The sequence below is a fragment of the Neodiprion lecontei genome, chromosome 1 (assembly GCF_021901455.1).
Source record: "Neodiprion lecontei isolate iyNeoLeco1 chromosome 1, iyNeoLeco1.1, whole genome shotgun sequence".
NCBI lineage: Eukaryota > Metazoa > Arthropoda > Insecta > Hymenoptera > Diprionidae > Neodiprion > Neodiprion lecontei.
This window is the reverse complement of record NC_060260.1, coordinates 5,758,444-5,776,387: the sequence shown is the minus strand read 5'-3', so window position 1 is coordinate 5,776,387 and position 17,944 is coordinate 5,758,444. Positions and strand designations below refer to the sequence as shown.

Genomic DNA, 17,944 nt, shown 5'->3' with positions numbered 1-17,944 from the left:
TTTGTTTATTGTTCGGTTACCTTCAGGCTCTTTTGCTATGACCGTGATGCTCCGGTCGACGCCTCCTTTCTTATCCTCTGTACAACATACACACATACGTCACGTACATAAACATATACATATCTATGTTCATATATAATACAGGGTATATATGATAATAAAATGCAAACGACGCGTTTCATGGTGTGCCGGTTTCGTTATTTCACATACGTCACGGAAACTTTTATTCAATTATAATATTATCGTCGACGCCCATTGATAAAAATCATCCACAAATATGAATTCAGAGGGAAAAAAAGTAGGGGGGGGGACGATATCGATTGATTTTCCTTTTTTTTTTTTATATATTTTAAGAATCATGCAAATCAGACTTTAACCCTTCGCTCGCCATCCAGGAACAATTCGACCTAAGCTGTTTTTAAAAACCCTGCACTTAAGGGTGAGCAAAAATTGTAAAAAAAAAATTGAGATGGCTAGTTTGACCGTCAGAATGATGAAATATTCGGTCATGCATTGAATAAAAATTAATAAACTTTAAGAAATCGAGTCGAGCGACCATTTCAGAGAAAGTACGAGTGGAGGAATTCGTCCCGGGTGGCCAACGGAGGGTTGATAATTTCTTGACCTAATATCGATTGAAAAATTACTCGAGTTCGATAAAAACCGCACGAAGTGACAAAATTCTCTTTAAATTTTAACGAAGTAATCGCGTTCTAGCGTACGCGCAAGCTCATCTCAAGTGCATTATTATTAAATACAGAGATAGGTATGGAAAAATATTTAGTAGAGAGAGATAGAGATGGAGATAGAAACGGAAATAGAAATATTGAGAGAGAGAGAGAGAGAGAGAGAGAGAAGCGGGTTCACCAATGAGGCTAATTTGCATAATAACATATGAGGGATTGATACGATTATACATGTATATTTGAATTCCTAGCATTTAGATACTGCGTCGATCGGCATGATATGATTATTAATATTCCTCATATTCAATGTATGGATGATCGATGTCTGCAATCATATGTAAAGGTGCGAACGAACGGTTTTCCATTTGCCAAAAATTGATCGACGCTAGAGCGAGGCAAAGAAAATGAAATTCCAGGTAACCGCATTGAATCCCTTCGCAGCTGTTGCTACCGATTTTATTGCGAATTTTTCTACGTCGTGCAATTTTTGGCAGCTTAGACTAAAAGAGATGAGAAAAAACCTTGAAAAATAAAAAACAAAAAATAAATAAATACGTAGGTGCCCTAAGGTCGATATTAACGTGCGAAAGCGGTTACAGGGACGCATGCGCCAAGCCGGGGGAAATTCTAGTTATTCAATTAATTTTTTCTTCCATTTTTTCGTTTAATTTATTTTAGTGAAAGATATTTATAAAACAGAATGGTGTTCATAAATCCATAACACCAGACTTTGGGTGTGTGAATTGTGAATTGTGGATATCTGGTGAACCCTAATATATAGTATATATATATATACATATATATATTATATTCTATATATATATGTATGCATACATATATATTTATGTATAATGTCAAATTATGCGGTATATATTAAACAGGGTGTGTCGTAAAAGTTGCGAAATTGATTCGCAAACCATTTTTCGGTTACCGTTCTATGAATTTCTTTTTCACAAAATGCTCACGTACCGTGATATATTGAATTCTCGATCTTATTCTCATGTATGTATTAACGTATCATTACATGTATAGGCACTTATTTTTTATTATTACGTGAAACATTGTTCGAATATCAAACATCGTTGGATTCTTTGACAAATGGTTTACGATTTAGAAAACGAAAATTACGTGCGGTGCTGAGATTTTTTATATATATTATGATGCATATTATTAATGTATGTATGTATATATATATGGATGTGTGTAATATAAAGAGGAGAATGTGCTTGGAATGATGCAAAAAAGTCACCGGTTCATCTTGTGAATTTAAACTGCATTTCTGGACTGTGTGATGTCGAGTTGTTGAATGTCGCAGATTTAGATTTTCGTTTTAAACTATACAGGGCACACCTATGCTCTATAAACTACCTCTATGAGGCTAACGAACTTCGACGAACATACGTATGTATATATACATATATATCACATACACATATATACATATCTAGTCAAGTTGACAAGTATATGCGTATATTTATATGTGATATGATATGTGATATTTACCTATAAGTATTATAATAATATCCTAATATGTATATATAATAATGATAATATGTGAAAACATCAAAGGCAAAGCTAAAGCATATAATAATAATTTACGCGTGATGTGATTGGCAGGTTGAAAATTATGATTGAAAATGACAAAAAAAAAAAAATTTTTCCCCTCATCTTTCTAACTTTCCAATCGATGGCATAATGCACAGCTATTTGATAATATATATTTTATGTTCGTAATTTATTCGATTCCCTCCGTACTTTGTTCTTCTGTTTTTTTTCTGTTTCTCACGGCTTGTTCGTTTTTCGCAACACAAACATCAATAGATTGCACAAAATGTGATTAAATGCCGATATTCGATCGCAACTGACTAGCCATGGCCACGTTGAAATCCGTTTGACAATGAGTGAATAAAAATTTGTACCTAATTATGCGAATATAACAATCAAACAGCTGCTGTGCATCGCCAAAGCGTAATGAATTAATCTAAAACGTAAAAGTATGATTGGACGATGAATAAACCGACGGTAATAGGTACTCGTTAAATATTAATAATAGTATTAATAGTAATAATAATATTAAGAATAATGACGATATCAAACTGCGATACACATGATAATAAAACAAATGATAATAATTCGATAAAACGAGTATAATGCATACAACGAGATAAATACGTAAACAATTATTATTGATGACAATATAGTTGGGCGTACTCGTGTTGACGAACGTGATAAGCTGCATGTAGTTGAAATTCAAACGAAAGGAAGAAGATAAGCAAATTTGAAAAACCAAAGAAACAAATCAAGTAAGAATATTGTAGGAATCAATAACATATTACCTATACAATATATGTATATGTATAACAATATACTTCTTGCCAATTCGCGAAATGGATCGCGGCGTTGCGTTGTAGGGTGTAAAAATAAACTATGCGTATGTACAACAATTGACCAAGGTACAAAATTGCCACATCGCCAGTCGGTGATTCGCGTGTCGCTGCTAGTGCTTACCTATCCGCTATTTTCGAATACCTAAGTACATATGCATATATAATGTTAGTCGGTGGTGTACTTGCGATTTCTCATCTTCTCAATTCTATATTATAGAATACACTGTGATGTAAGATATTTAACGTCATACGTCTCAACTTTGATATGGTGACTGTGGTGGTGGTGAATACAAGTGACATGTGACGGTGATATTGTGGTGGTGGTGGTATAAGTGAATTCAATGCGACTGTGATGACGATGACGATGATGATGAAATGGTGGCGGTGGTTGCGCGGTGGATCTTCTCTTCAATCTACTACAATGCTTTTTTTTCTGCTCTCGCTAGTTTATAGCACTGATTTATCAAATAACGAAATCATCATTGCCTTTTTCACTCTCTATGTATTATACACTGTAATTCGGTCTGTCTCTAGTTTCGAGATTTCCCACCTCGGTTCACCGTGCATGAGGTCAACTGGTAGGCCCGTAATAAATCATTGCTCGCAGCTGTGTGTTGAAATTCGAAATAATTATTCATTCTATTTTTAATGAAAATCTATGTGAAGCGGTCTATTCTAACGATCTCGCTATATTTATGTATATGTATATATATATTATATACGTCTATTGTACGCAAGGAATTTACCATTTCTTTTCTATTCATCGAGACATTTTTCAACGTATATAAATTCGAATATCGTGTTATTTGCGTGAAACAATTTTATACTTGACTATGTGGGAAAGATCGATGACGCTGGATTAATGTTTCTACGTGTTATGGATTTGTGAGCATCGATATTATTGCACAAACGTATATATAACGGATAATGTATAAGAAACGCTACTGTATCACGTAAATATAGCTACATGAATGTATGTTATTCAATGTCAACCACGTAAGGCGTGAAAATACAGTAGGTTTTCATATAAAACAGGCAGCAGTTCAAAGGCAAGCGGACAACGGTTTTTCCGATCGATACTTAATTAATTTCAAAAAGTTCGAAAGAAGCTTCTTTCGCACAATGAACACTCGGAGGAATTCCTGTTGCTTAATGCGCCAAATTGAAATTGTGTTATAAACGCAAGATTGCGTATTTCGAAAGATTCATTCGGTCTGAATTTCTCTACCGACCCTCATTACGTAACTTCGGAGTACAGATTTTCATAATTTACCGTCGAGGGGCATCGTTGAATTTGGCTTTCGATATTCCGGGGGAGAAAGGAAAACTCGCGATAAGGCAAAGGAAAAGAAAAACCGCGTTTCCTCTGCAGGAGGCAAAAGCAGAGAGAAAAGGAATTAACCCTTTCATTCACAGAAGCCGATACAGTGGCACCCTTTTGTTTTATCTTTTTTTCTTTTTGCCGTTGGTTTTATATTTCATGCAAAATTTTTGACATCAGATTCGCATTCAGCGTCGACAAATCCATAGGAGACGTATAATTGCACAATTTCCAAGCCAAAAGAAATTGGATAGCGTGACTGAAAGGGTTAAATAACGAACGAAAGCAATCCTCGTGACGTGAAATTACGCGATTCTCAAAATCTCGGGGGGAAGAAAAACCGAAAGAGTTCGCTTGTCGTTGAACGATCCGTTATTTGGAAAAAAAGCATAGAAAGTTCTTTATTCGTTACATCTCACGATGTTGTAGGTATTTACTCGAGATATTTGAATGTTATTAACTGTATGAACAGAGGTTGTAAGTAGGTATATATAACGCATGGTCCTCAGCTCGGATTATCAACAGGGTGGCGACATTTGACAGGTAAAAATTGGTGAAAAATTTCATACAATTTTTATTTTCATCCTGCAAGTACGTAGCGTGAATTTGTCGCGACCCTGTCTAAACTAAATTGCAACGAATTTTATACAACGGTATCATATTCATACCGTGTAATAAATATGGCGAGTAATACGCGGCGTGGATAGGAAAGGACATGCATGCAGTGACGCCGAATGCATTCTGTCACGTGTCGCTGTCGCATTTCCTTGACAAAATGCAGCCGATTTTCATCGTTATACAATATACAATATATAATATACTCAGCCAAACACACAACTTTCTAATTTCATTTTAATTTCTTTTCGACGATATTTTCTTTTTTTTTTCTAAAAAATCCAATTGCGAGCCTATCGTACTATAGTGCCAATTTTCATATCGATCACTTGTCGAAAATTTCTTTTGTCAATGGGAGAGAAAGTAGAGAATTTATACATGTTGTCATCAGAGCCAACCTACGAGTTTCGAAATAACAAGAGTCAGTTGTCGATTAGTTTTTTCTTTTTTTTTTTTTTTTTGGATAGGAAGCATTTGCTTAAGCTATAAGGATTCGATTATATGCTAGACTACTCTGTGTCATAAACATTATATAGGGCACCATAATTCGTATTTAAACATTTTTCTGTACAACGTGAAATTTTCTTTTTTTTACTCTCACTCTCATCATTTCGGTTCGAAGCAATTTCGCGAGGGCTTATTAATAACGGAAGAAAAAGAGAATTAAAAAAAAAAACACGTCTAAATCAAGAAACAAATTTTTCTGCAATTTTTTGATATTTGATCTACAAGAATTTCAATGTGACAACCTTTCCAATAGTCGCGGGAATATAATTATTGTAATATTTATCAATACGAGTGTAAACATCCTACCTTTGACGTCATCGTCTTCGATGGTGGTGCTGCTGTCAGTGGATTCTTTCACCTGAGAACCATCTCCCTTTTTCGTGATGGTGTTTCGACCTGCATTGAGCAAATTATTTTAGTACACTTGACGGGTATTTAACGTAGCGTTGATGAGAAAAAATTCTTAAAATGTTTTTAGAGTCGTGATTTCAATATTCCGCTATTGAATTTCTATATAATATATAGCATTGTACAAAAGTTGAACGAATAATCGGTATATATTTAGAATAACATATCCATGTAGACAATATAAAATGAAAATGGTGTAATAATAACGTCAACATTTTTTAACAACCTCAAGTTAGAAACGAACAAGAATTGAAGTAAAAAAAAAAAATGAAATTAAAATGAAATAGAACAACTTATTTTGAAAATACATTTATGACCACGACATTTACGTGTATTACATTTATGTATAATAATACACAAAGTATTAAATGTTCATGTAAAAAATGTGCATCAAAGTAGATATTAGCCATTCCGTATGATAACTGTATACATTGAGTAGTCAAAATCGCGGCGTCGTCGACACTTGAATATGATTGACATTAATCGATACAAGTTATGGATATTTTACGTTGACCGATGTTAAATATGAAATTTCTTTTATCAAGTTGTATTTCTTTACACAATGTACGTATAACAGGGATATTACAGACACGGGGAATTCTCACTGTTATCACGATCTCCGATCTGTTCGTATACAACTTCGCGACAACTTGAAAGCGCCGCCTTTTATCGTATTGGAGAGAAATTATTGCAATCAAGGAAAGTAGAATTGATTTCGTTTTTAAAAATACAACCAGACGCGAATAACAGCCGGAACGTCCCGTGTTTTTTTTTTTTTAATTTTTTCACGTGTGCAAGAAGAAGGGGTTTAATATGTTGGTTATTACAGAGCGTCGAAACAACATTCGGCATATCAATAACTTGGGACAAGGTTTCATTTGTTATATCGTGTTGTCGTTGTTAACAATAACATACATATATATAAAAATCGTAAATAGAGACAAAAACTATAAGCGAGTGGTGTCAGTGTTCGGCATGCTAGAGTGTATACGTATATCATATGCATGTATATATATATATATATACACATGTATATAACAGGTATAATAATAAACAAAATCCACTAAACACTTAGGCATCGCACTAATCGTACGTTTCGTATTTACACTGATCGTAAGTAACGTTTACTTCCGTGAATTCGAGCAAAGATTTATTTCGCCAGTAATACTACAGTTTAGGAATAATTCGTTAATCTATTTTTTGTCTGTTCGTTTTTTTTTTCCTCTTATTTAAATACTTAATTGCACTAATTATAAATCTCACTTATCATCCGAATGAAAAGAAATCAAAGCTTCGGCGAGAACTGACATCGCGAGTGATTATAAATTAACAACCAGTTTGATATTCACAATATTTTCACCCTCCCCCCCCCCCCACCCCCCGGTCATTCACTCACGCCTTTTAAATACGAAACGCATGACGACGCAACATGCAACAGAAAGAAGTAATACATATATATATATGTACAAGTATCGTGTATGTACATACAATGGCCGCAACCCAACATACCAAGCCGTTCAATAATGTCTTTTTTTCTTCTTATATATACCTATATGTATACGTAATTATAGAACGAATTGTAATAATTGCTGGAGCAATTAATCTATTCTGCTTTAATACGGCACAATTACGTATAATTGTTGTTTCATTTTACATCTTATTTTTTATTTATTTTTTTTTTTTCACTTCATAATGTTCAATTACGCCAAGTTATCGTTACCGTCCGAAGTATGTATATTGTATATGTATATATTCGATGGACGTAAAAGAGAAAAGTGTGATCAACATCTGCAAGCCCGCCAAATGGCGTTGTAAAAAATATATAGTATAACAATTAGCACTGAAACTGTACAGCGATTGGATAATCGCGTGATTTTTTTACGGCTCTTTAGAACAGAATAGATTTTCTCAATTGTTCATATATCTGACTCGGTACATGCGTATACATATGTATATATAATATTTTATGTGAATAAAATTTGTTAGTGTATTGTGTTTGTTGAGCGCACGTGTTAGATAAAAAATTTTTGGAAAATATCGAAACGATTAATTTTGTAATTCGGCTTTTTTCGTTTGTTTTTTTTTTTTTTTTTTTGCTGACAATAAAACATGACATGACACTTGTCTTACCAGATTCTTCGGATCACAGCGTACGGCAAGATTTTCATTCGATACGATTCGATTCGATTGGTATGGTTGGTCGTGGTTGGTTTGGTTCATTGACGGGTTGGTTGATAGTAACGGGGGTGAACCAAAGAAAACAGACACAGACATCTCGTTAACATCGCTTGCTTGTTTGTTTGCTTGCTTGCTTGCTTGCTTGCTTGCTTGCTGCTAGATGCTAGGATTTACACGTACCAAACTAACTACCGTGTCGTGACGTGTGCTTTCTTTTTTTTTTTATTTTCTTTTCTTTCCTACTTTTCAATCTTATCATTGAAGTATAAATACACAGGTGATATTGTGACGAATGCGTCTGTATTACATTAGTAATGCGGCAGGTTTGCGTTTGTGATACGTGTGACGTAGTTGTGTAACATGAATGGAAATGGTGTTGAAATTGAAAAATACAATATCACTTTGGCAGCAGTTTTCACGTCTTGTCTATATTACGAATTTGGCAAGTTTCTTTTTCTCTTTTCTTTTACTTTTTCTCTTTACTCGAGCATTTTACGGAGTGCGGAATTTTATTGTGTAATTTTCTCTCGACCTTACGTTCGTGTGAAAAACATAATCCGACGTGTAAAATTGCAGTGCGCAACGTGAAACTGATGAGTTTATCGAAATCAAGTGATATTATTTGATCTGATTCGACGTGTTATCATATGGACAGTTGAGACGGTGTTTAGCAAAATGCGGCATTACGTGTTTTTTTTTTCTTTTGTTTTTCTCAATATGGTGATAAACTATGTTTTATGATTCTATAGTAATTATGACAGACACTACCACGTTTACATGACAGATAATATCGTATAATTGTCTTGGCCTCGTTGAAAAATTTTTTCTTTCCTTTGTTTTTTATTGTTTTTTTTCTATTCGTTACAGCTATCTCGTTTTTCTTGCATCGAATTTCAGTGGTAATCGAAGTTTCGTATAAACGTACCATTTTTTACTCGACGCTGAAGACAATTATAATATATTTTATATTCAATCGTCGCTCGCCATTCTAAGAAGAATAATCACGGTTGCAAGTTAATTTTTTTTCCCCCTCTTTTTTTTTCTTATCGCAAATTATTTTTCTTAGAAATATTTGGCAACGATTTTTGAAATGATTTTGTCAAATGCAGCTCGTTAAGAAAATGAAGGAATGTTGTTAATCATCGATAAAAGTGAACCAAGAAGAAAATAATAATGAGGAAAAAGAAAAAATCATTTTCAAAATTGAAAAGAAATATCTATACGATGATTAAGTCACTATGTGTAATTCTATGAATTTTTATCAGCTATAATCTAATGATGAACAAGCGCTCTATCAAGTTTCAAATGCATCAAAATCACACTGTCTAGATTTTATATATTTTAAATTTCGTATTAGAATCAAGCTAGCCTTCCCATTGGAGATATTTTTAGTTCACATATAATAGAGAAAGACAGAGACACAGTCAAGCGATCGTGACATGGATACAATAGCTATAGTTACTCGTTATTGACAATAAACGTGTGTAAGGAACATGAAACTGAAGATTTTTTTTCCTATTTTTTTTAATTGTATATCGTTATTATTCTTCTAACTCGATTAGAAATTTTTATTATTTTCATTTCGTTTTTTTTTTCTTTTTTTCTCATGGTTTTCATTATTTATCGTTCATATTTAGGAAATTATTCACACACATATACATATATATACATATATATATATATATGTATGTATAGTAACTATCTATAAACAGATGTGTAATACGTATGCAATGAGACAATGCAATTTTAAACATTTCAACTAGTAGTGCAGTTAGTCTACGGTGAGACCTATATACCTATAATATAATATGCAATTTTCCTAAGTAATTGAAAACTATGTTTCAGGATTAGATATACAGCGTTATTATACGTGGAACAGGAATTAAAATGTGACTCTTTGCGCGTTTGACTTATTAGTGATTTTTATGAACGAAAGTCTGGAAACTTGAGTAGGTGAATATTTTTAACTACGTTAATTGTAGAAATTTCAATTGTTTTCATCTAATAGAGTTCGTGATACCCGGACAGAAAAAAAAATATACGAACAAAACACAACGCGTAATTTTGGTTTATATAATATATATAATATATATATATCATAATACTTGCGCTGTTTCGTTAAATAAAAAAAAAAAAAATAAATAAATAATAAAATTCAAGTCAAGCGATAAGATTAAAATCAAATTTTATTCTACCGTCGTAATTTTGATTTGAATTGCAGATTTTGTCATAGGTACAATAATTTGTTTTGGTAGAGACGAAAATTGTGATATATGTATAATATAAATCTATGACAATAAATAAATGAATGAATAGAAACATGCTCTGAGGATGAAATTTGTATACGTGTATTATTATTGTAGAGATCGCTCAATGTTGTATAAATGACTTGTTTAAAAAAAGCTATTAAAGACCGAATCAAGTTGAAATGAAATCTGTTTTACGCTACAGACTATTTCTACTAATCGTTTCTTTTTCTCACTACTTTCGCGACGTCGAAATAATTCTTAGAACACAATTTTATTATTTCTCTTTGTCGTTAGTCTCGAATGCGCGTGTCTTATTATGCTCGTACAATCTGTCAGCCTGTTTGTGTCTATGATGGTCGTTGTATATAAATTTGATGAGTTATTTCGTAATTGAAAAACATATTGTTAATTTCTTTGCTTTCATTGCATGTTCATTATTATTTTTGTTTTTGCGAGGAATATACCTCCGGCCCACTTCATGTACCTTACGCATGTAATGGATCCATGTTCGTGTACATACGTATATTATAAAAGAGAATAATTTACAAAATTACGTATACAACGTTCTTCCCATGTAGAAAACGTGACACAATCCGGTTGAAAGTGTCAAGCATAACGAGGAAAACGGAATGCATAGAAAGAAAAATACAGAATAATCGAAAGAGAAAACGAAAAATCTGAACGATTTCAGCGAGACCGTATAAATATGGATTTTTAATACTAAAACAGTTTAAACTCGGTATATATGAAACATCACCGTTAACTCTCATTCGTTCGTTTTAGATATCTGTAAATTTCTTTGTAGAAAAATTTCACCCCAGCGTGTCTAGATTTTCCCCGGGAATAAGAAAATCGTCCGATAATTATCCCGAAATTGTATAACTTTCACCTGGTAAATACAAAAACGAAAGAGCGAGATGAGTAGGTACTTTTCGCATAACATACCGTCTTTATCGCTGCTTCGTAAAAACAAGTTGCGAAATAAGGGCGGCTAGTGCAGATAAACGGATCGCAACAAGAAAACGCGGAACGCGGTTCTTGCGTCTAAAGGAGGAGGATGAGAAGAGAAGGAGACTCGGTGCGCTGTTCATCGTATCGTAAAACTTGTTTATTGTTCTCTGCATTGTGCTTTAATGGAAGTTTAATTGCCCAAGTTTTGTAGCCTAGCTGGTGTAAATCTAACGGCTAAACTTAGCTGCCGTTGCTTATCACGCGCGTAGCTTTGGGAAATACTGCCGATCACTTATCCTCGGTTTGCAAGCCTGATGCAATTTATAAATCCACTAGAATCGTTCAATCAGCTAGGCATCCGCGACCGTCTGTTTCGTTCGGTTAAACGTTGAATGCCGATTCTTTTTATTTTCTTTTTTTTCTTTACTTTTAACTTACGTTCAAGTTTCCTTCGTTTCGACGTGTAAAATTAATCGTCAGCGAGAAAGCTTGCAAGCTTTGATTACGACACTTTGCTTCAATCACAGGGTACTTTTTTCTCCTATTGTAACTTGGACGATTCGTTATCGTGCAATGGAATTCGTATCTTTAAATTTCATTTCAATACGGGATATACGGCGTGATCAAAGGTGCTGACGTACACATACCTAGAAACACACCCAAGCGTCCGACAATTGGATTATACATGTCGGAAGTAATATGTGCGTATGCAATACCCGTCGAGTCCGTCGTTGCAGCTTTCACCGCAATTCAGTTAACGCCGTATCTTTGACTAATAATAAAACTGTGAAAAATGGTCAAAGGCGCGACGCGATATTGCGATATTGTACGCAGTGCCAAAATAAACTCAGGATCAAAGTGTGTAAAGTATATTAAAAAAAAATAAAAAAATAAAAAAATGAAACAATGATTGCATATAAATTTCAACCCAATAAATCTCGGAAAATTTGTTCAAATTAACGTACAGAGACATGACGTCATATAATCACCGGCTTGCACATGCATATTAATAACAATAAATAAACGAGACGAAATTGGAATTTGGCGAAATGGCTTTCACCGCATGAAATTTCTAACGATGAATTTCTTCAATCCCACAACGCGAACCAAAGAATCAAACGGAATTGAATAGAATATAATATTAATGGAATAGGGTTTATTATTATCCATAACAATATTGGTCAAACTTGGAAGCTAGGTAGAGAAAGAATTTAAAGAGAGAGAGAGAGAGAGAGAGAGGAAGAGTCGTTGACTTGAAAAATTGTATAAAAATTTACTGCACGAAAAGAATACGCAACAGCAGCTGCATCATCATCTTAGGTGCGCGGTGACTCCTTTCTTTTTTGTGTCTTCGCAGATCGTGCGAGTAGGTGTAAGAACGCGGCTTCGACGAGTTTTGCATACACCCACATTCCTCGCACACACACGCACACATATCTACTCGGCTAAACATTCCAAGGGTAAAGGTGTAATGGTATATATATGTATATATATATGTAATACAACACACGAAAAAATCTTTCGGACGATGATGCGTAGTACTAAACATAGTCGATAATACATGTGATGCAGGAAGTAATGTCAATAATAATCTCTTATATATACTATACATAAATATATATATAGATATGTATGTACAATTATGTAGGTACGATAAAAAAAGGAGCAGTAGGTTCAAGAGCGTCTTTCGTTTCATCGATGTATTCGTATAAGAACCCTCGTAGATATCACGAGGTTGAAGTTGGTACCTAACGTTATCGTGACGAAACATTGGGGAAAAGTTACTATTTGAAAAAAAAAAAAAAAACGTTACAATGATTTTTAAGGAACTGAGATTTCGAAGCACGAATGTGTTTTGTTTTATTACGGTAGGTATACCGAATTTCGGAAAAAATTCAAATCGCGAAATCGCAGTCTTACCTCAGCATGAATCGCCACAGTAACGTTACTAACTTCAACGTAATCGTTGACACGGACTGCCCGTCGGCCGGTAAAATGAAATCAAGGACGAGAATCCGGAAGATATTACGCGTGTTTATTTGACAATTCGGCAGTATTTAAAAAGCGCGAAATTTGTTTTTACCGCAGCCTCACCATATTACAATGTTCCCTGCTGGTCCGATATTTAGCGACATTCTGAATATTCGCGCAGATTCGCATCGTCGCACTTACGCATTTTCGCGAGTATCATACCCACGTGTATAACAGTTTGACAAACACTGGAATTCCGGTACCGTTCGTTTTCTCATTCCCGATCTTAATTACGCGTCACTCCTTGTGCAGAGGTATGCAACGTCGTCGTCATCGTCAGACATCTGTCAACTACTTCAATCGTACCATAACTTTACATACTTGACACTTCAACCAGACGGTGTGGTGTGCACGTTTCAATTCTGCGGGACGAACGTATTACGTATGCAGGGTATCGGGGATAAACACATACGGTATATGTAACTGGTGTGCAGCATCTAACTTTTTTCTCATTAATACATGTAATATTTATTCATCTTTTTACTTCATCAATTCAGCAGGATTTTTACAAACGAAACAGGTTCGCCAATTCTTTCGACAAGTTTTTGTTCACCTTGTATGAGAGTGGAAAAAATGTGTTCGATATCGCACGTAAACCAGTCGAAAGTCCAGCATCTCACTGTCTCGTTTGTGAAAATACTGCGACAGGGATGCGACACATTAATTTCCGGTTTCTACTAGACAGGGGCACTTGGGTAAGGGGGTAGGTGGACAGTTTTCACGTGTAGGTACATATCGGTCGTGAAGATCAAAGGGATCGAGTCTTTTTCATTTCTACGTCAGCTCGGGTCGTGAAAATTTGCGAAGTTGGCCGGAGGTACTTACCCTGCGTATCATACTTACTGGAAAAGTTCCTTGTGGCCAACATCGTTGTAAGTATGGCGCCCTGTCAACACACGCGTTACGAAAAATATCCGGGATTTAGTGAGTGATCTGAATGTGGGTCAGTGGCTGCCTGAATTAATATTCGTATGAACTTCGCTAGTATGTGAAAATTATAAATTGTCAATGAATCGAAGAGACGAGTATAAGATGAATGAAGAAACGAATCGACGGAGGAAAGAAAAAGATCGAGATTAACCGTAAAAACTCGAAAGATGGAATTATATATTGAGAAAAGAGTTTCTTTACTGTTGAAAAGCGAATATTTCGATATGGCAAAATAAATGTTTCATTATTATTACAAAATTTTACTTCGGTTATGTAATGATCGGTAGCAACTTGTTAATAGTTAACAAATCATATTTGGCTTGACATAAAATTTTATTATATGTGATGACGAGACATTTATGTCTCCATATCCAAATACAGGTTTTGTAACAGTGAACAAACTCTTTGATCAGTGTGCGTGTACACGAATAACGGGAAACAAAATTTCCTCAGAGTACGAAAAAAAAAAATCCAACAATTTCTCGAGTTATCAAAGTTTCTCTTTCCTTTTTTCAATCCCCTTTCGACCCTTGACCGTTGAGCTTGAAAAGTTTAATCCCTCGCAAGGAAGCGCGCGGGTAGTTCGCAGCGTCGATCCGAGATCGCGGTATGATTAAATGATAATTAGTTTCGAAACTGAGCGTACAAAGTTATAATTAAACCGGTTAAATCGTTCGAAGCCACGAGAAATAGTCGAGGTGCGATCAACGAAACTGGAAATTTCTATTCCGGGATTGATCACCTCGGGTATCGTTGTCGCCTGTTGCCTGCAAAGCACGAATCTTGATTTCAGGGCCCGCATCCTTCCGAGTCACCGGTGCACCGATACCGCCACGACAACAACAACAACAACAACCAGTCATGTCACATCCGCTCAACAATCCGAACCCAACTGCCCGCCTGCCTCCGATCCTTCTCTTCATCGTCGCCGTCCAGGAGAACCGGGCCGGTCTCGCCGCCTCCTCCGTTCGATTACTGGCTCCGACGGAGGCGATCGCCGTCGCCAATATCGCACTACGACTACCGATGCGTTCCGACGTATCGCTGACCACCGCCCGTAAACTTACTCCGGCTCTCCACTCGCCGAGAGTCTCTCCGAGCCGAGATGAGCCAGCCTGGATCGCGTCGTCGAGACTCGCGGAGCTGCTTTCTCAGGTAAAACCTATTCACGCATCGATCCTTCGTTTTCGAATTACCGTTCGTCCGGCGTGCGGTTGGAACCGATTCGAAACTCCGGACTTCCGGATTTGAATCGTTGATATCGACTCCGGTCAATTCGACGAATTTCACGAAAACTTGAATCTTTGACTTTGAAAGTTTTTTATTCCATGCCTTTTCTAATCCCGGCGGTATTTTGACGGTGAAATACTCGGTACGTTTGGGGGGGGGGAGGTGGGAGGATCGGACGAACGCGAACCTCGTAGATTCGATCCAGCCGAACGAGATTCGGATTTCTCGGGATGAAACAAACGTCGAGTGCATGGTGCAGGGGAAATGGAAGCTCCGAGTTGAGGAGTGCGCGATGCGGTGAAAGGTCGGCGTTACAACTTCGAACGGAACCCAACTGCGGTGGATAATGAGTCGTCGGTGAATATGTCGGGTTTGTCGGAGACGAGGTTTCAAGCCGGTTGGGTCAAGGGTCGATTTTACGAGTCGGACCGTTAGGTGAGACCGGTGCATCGTTGTGTCGGACTCTCTTGTTCTTACCTTCAACTTGCGCCTCGCGTTGAACTTCTTCAAGCAGTCGACGGTCTCTTGCCTGTGTACGACAGACGCTACGCGTTCTCGTTGCTGCGGGACAGAGAAAAGGTGGAAAATATCAGAGCCGTCCGTTTTCGAGACAAAATTATCGATAATCAGAGATCCGGCTGCGAGGATTTATACGTACGCAGATCCATGGGTGCTTCAGAGCTTCGCTGGCTGTGATCCGTTTGGTTGGGTTAACCGTGAGCATCTGGTTGATCAAATTCTTTGCTTCGGTTGTTACGGTGTCCCATTCCGGGCTCGGGTACTGTGGAATTTGACATGGTGAGATGTGCTCGTGGTGTTTCAAGCGGACTGGGTCCTCTGAATTTTACCGAAACTGCCGATCTCCGCCCGGCTCGCAGTCAGATTCTTATAGACGTGACGAAAGATCGTAATGTCGTAATGTTTTTTCAAAAATTTAAATTCGGATGAAAATTCGAAATTCTTTTCAAAATCGTCGCGAAACGAAGCTTCCGACTGTTATCGTCGGTGCTGTTCGTCGGTCGTCGATTGTTTTTTTAAGAGGCGGTTTCTACTCACGCGTCGTTTCAATTTCAGTTTAATCACGACTCGGGTTGCGAGACTCTGATTCGAATGCAATTCGCTGCAACGAAGTACGTACCTTCGTCAACCTCCGGCATGCGGGGAAAATGATAAAGAGCCGCCGCACGTGCAGCGAGAAGGTCTCGTGACGCACGGAAAAGCTTTCTACGCGTTACAAATAGGATCGTGCATAAATTAACGCGATCAATCAGCGGCGGCAAGTTCTGGGTGAAATGTCAAATTACTCCCGCCAACCACGTATACGTATTGGAGTGTATCAAAAAATGGACTACCTACTTATTTTCAAAATTCAGTCGAAAATATTGCTTCAAGTTACGACAAAAGATGCTGTCCAAGTTTCAGCTTTTATTGTTAATATTCAAAGGTACCTCGTCCCGATTTTCTATTTCCCGTTTAAATAACATGAGAAAAATTTGTTTCAAACTTTGGAATTCTATAAATCGTCATCGCATTAGCTTACTGATAAAACCAGACCGTATTTTCGCAGGGAATCGAAAGCTCTACAAAAAAGGCCTCTTATCATTTTACGACAAATATACTCTTCCAAAAGGTATTCAAGGACCTAGTTGTATAATACAGAAAACCTTGTTATAAAATATGGACAAACTTAAAGGCGGAAAAAAATTCTCAAAAAATTTTCCCCAAAATTGTACGTGCGTGCAACGCAATTCGATGAAGTTAGAAGGAGAGGAGAAGCTAGCCCGTTATTCCCATGCAACGCGCGTTACGTAAAGGTATAATTTACCTCGATCAGTTTATACGAGAGTCAGGATTAATCGAATCGAAAGCTTCGACTGCCTCCGACACGTGGACCTTTTAATCCCCGCATCGCGTTGGTCGTTGTAACGCACTTAAATAATGGTTCAACTTACGTCGTATGCGCCGGCTTTGATCTGTGCGTATAACCGATGCTGGTCCTCGTCCCAGAAGGGAGGATAACCGACCAGGAGGATGTACAATATCACCCCGCATGCCCATATGTCTACCGGTTTTCCGTAGGGTTCCTTTTTCAGCACTTCCGGGCTGAGGTATCCAGGCGTTCCGGCGAATCCTTTAATTAGTTTTTCTTCTTATTCTCATTTTCCTTGCCATTTTATCCTTCGCTCAATTGAAATTCGATATAATTTAGGAACAACGGAAATTCCTTCCTGTCTCATGTGATTTCAGAATTTACTACTAGACGATAGATCGATATTCGTGATTGAATCTCATCGCAGACTGCGTACCCGTTTCTATGCCTCTGATATTCATCGTCATCGTATCGTGCAGATCGCGTTCGATACGTAACACCGCGACACTTTTTGCGATTATTTCGCGGATCCGACGGCTCGGAAAATTAGCAATTATCGAATTTTGAATATTCAAGTGGCC

At 36.7% G+C, this 17,944-nt stretch overlaps 2 protein-coding genes across 25 annotated transcripts in view; one reads left to right on the top strand and one right to left on the bottom strand.

Annotated features, from left to right (window-relative positions):
- The window catches only part of LOC107225076 (calcium/calmodulin-dependent protein kinase type II alpha chain), a 97,604-nt gene that overhangs the window by 15,454 nt on the left and 64,206 nt on the right, over nt 1-17,944 (bottom strand). For 7 of the 24 annotated variants that reach the window (XM_046737570.1, XM_046737494.1, XM_046737522.1 and 4 more), the window contains exons 7-12: nt 17,446-17,624; nt 16,152-16,274; nt 15,971-16,054; nt 14,159-14,219; nt 5,823-5,912; nt 21-77 (exon numbers count right to left, since the gene is read on the bottom strand). In XM_046737570.1, the coding sequence (XP_046593526.1) occupies nt 21-77; nt 5,823-5,912; nt 14,159-14,219; nt 15,971-16,054; nt 16,152-16,274; nt 17,446-17,624 (594 nt within the window). Of the gene's footprint in view, nt 1-20; nt 78-5,822; nt 5,913-8,054; nt 8,061-14,158; nt 14,220-15,970; nt 16,055-16,151; nt 16,275-17,445; nt 17,625-17,944 lie in introns of all 24 variants that reach the window. The other 17 variants (XM_046737529.1, XM_046737557.1, XM_046737603.1 and 14 more) reach the window with 5 other exon arrangements.
- LOC107225077 overlaps nt 3,486-17,944 on the top strand; it is a 51,299-nt gene continuing 36,840 nt past the window's right edge. The window contains exons 1-2 of the mRNA XM_015665403.2: nt 3,486-3,651; nt 15,057-15,418. Of these exons, the coding sequence (XP_015520889.2) occupies nt 3,495-3,651; nt 15,057-15,418 (519 nt within the window). The 5' untranslated portion in view covers nt 3,486-3,494. The remainder of the gene's footprint in view (nt 3,652-15,056; nt 15,419-17,944) is intronic.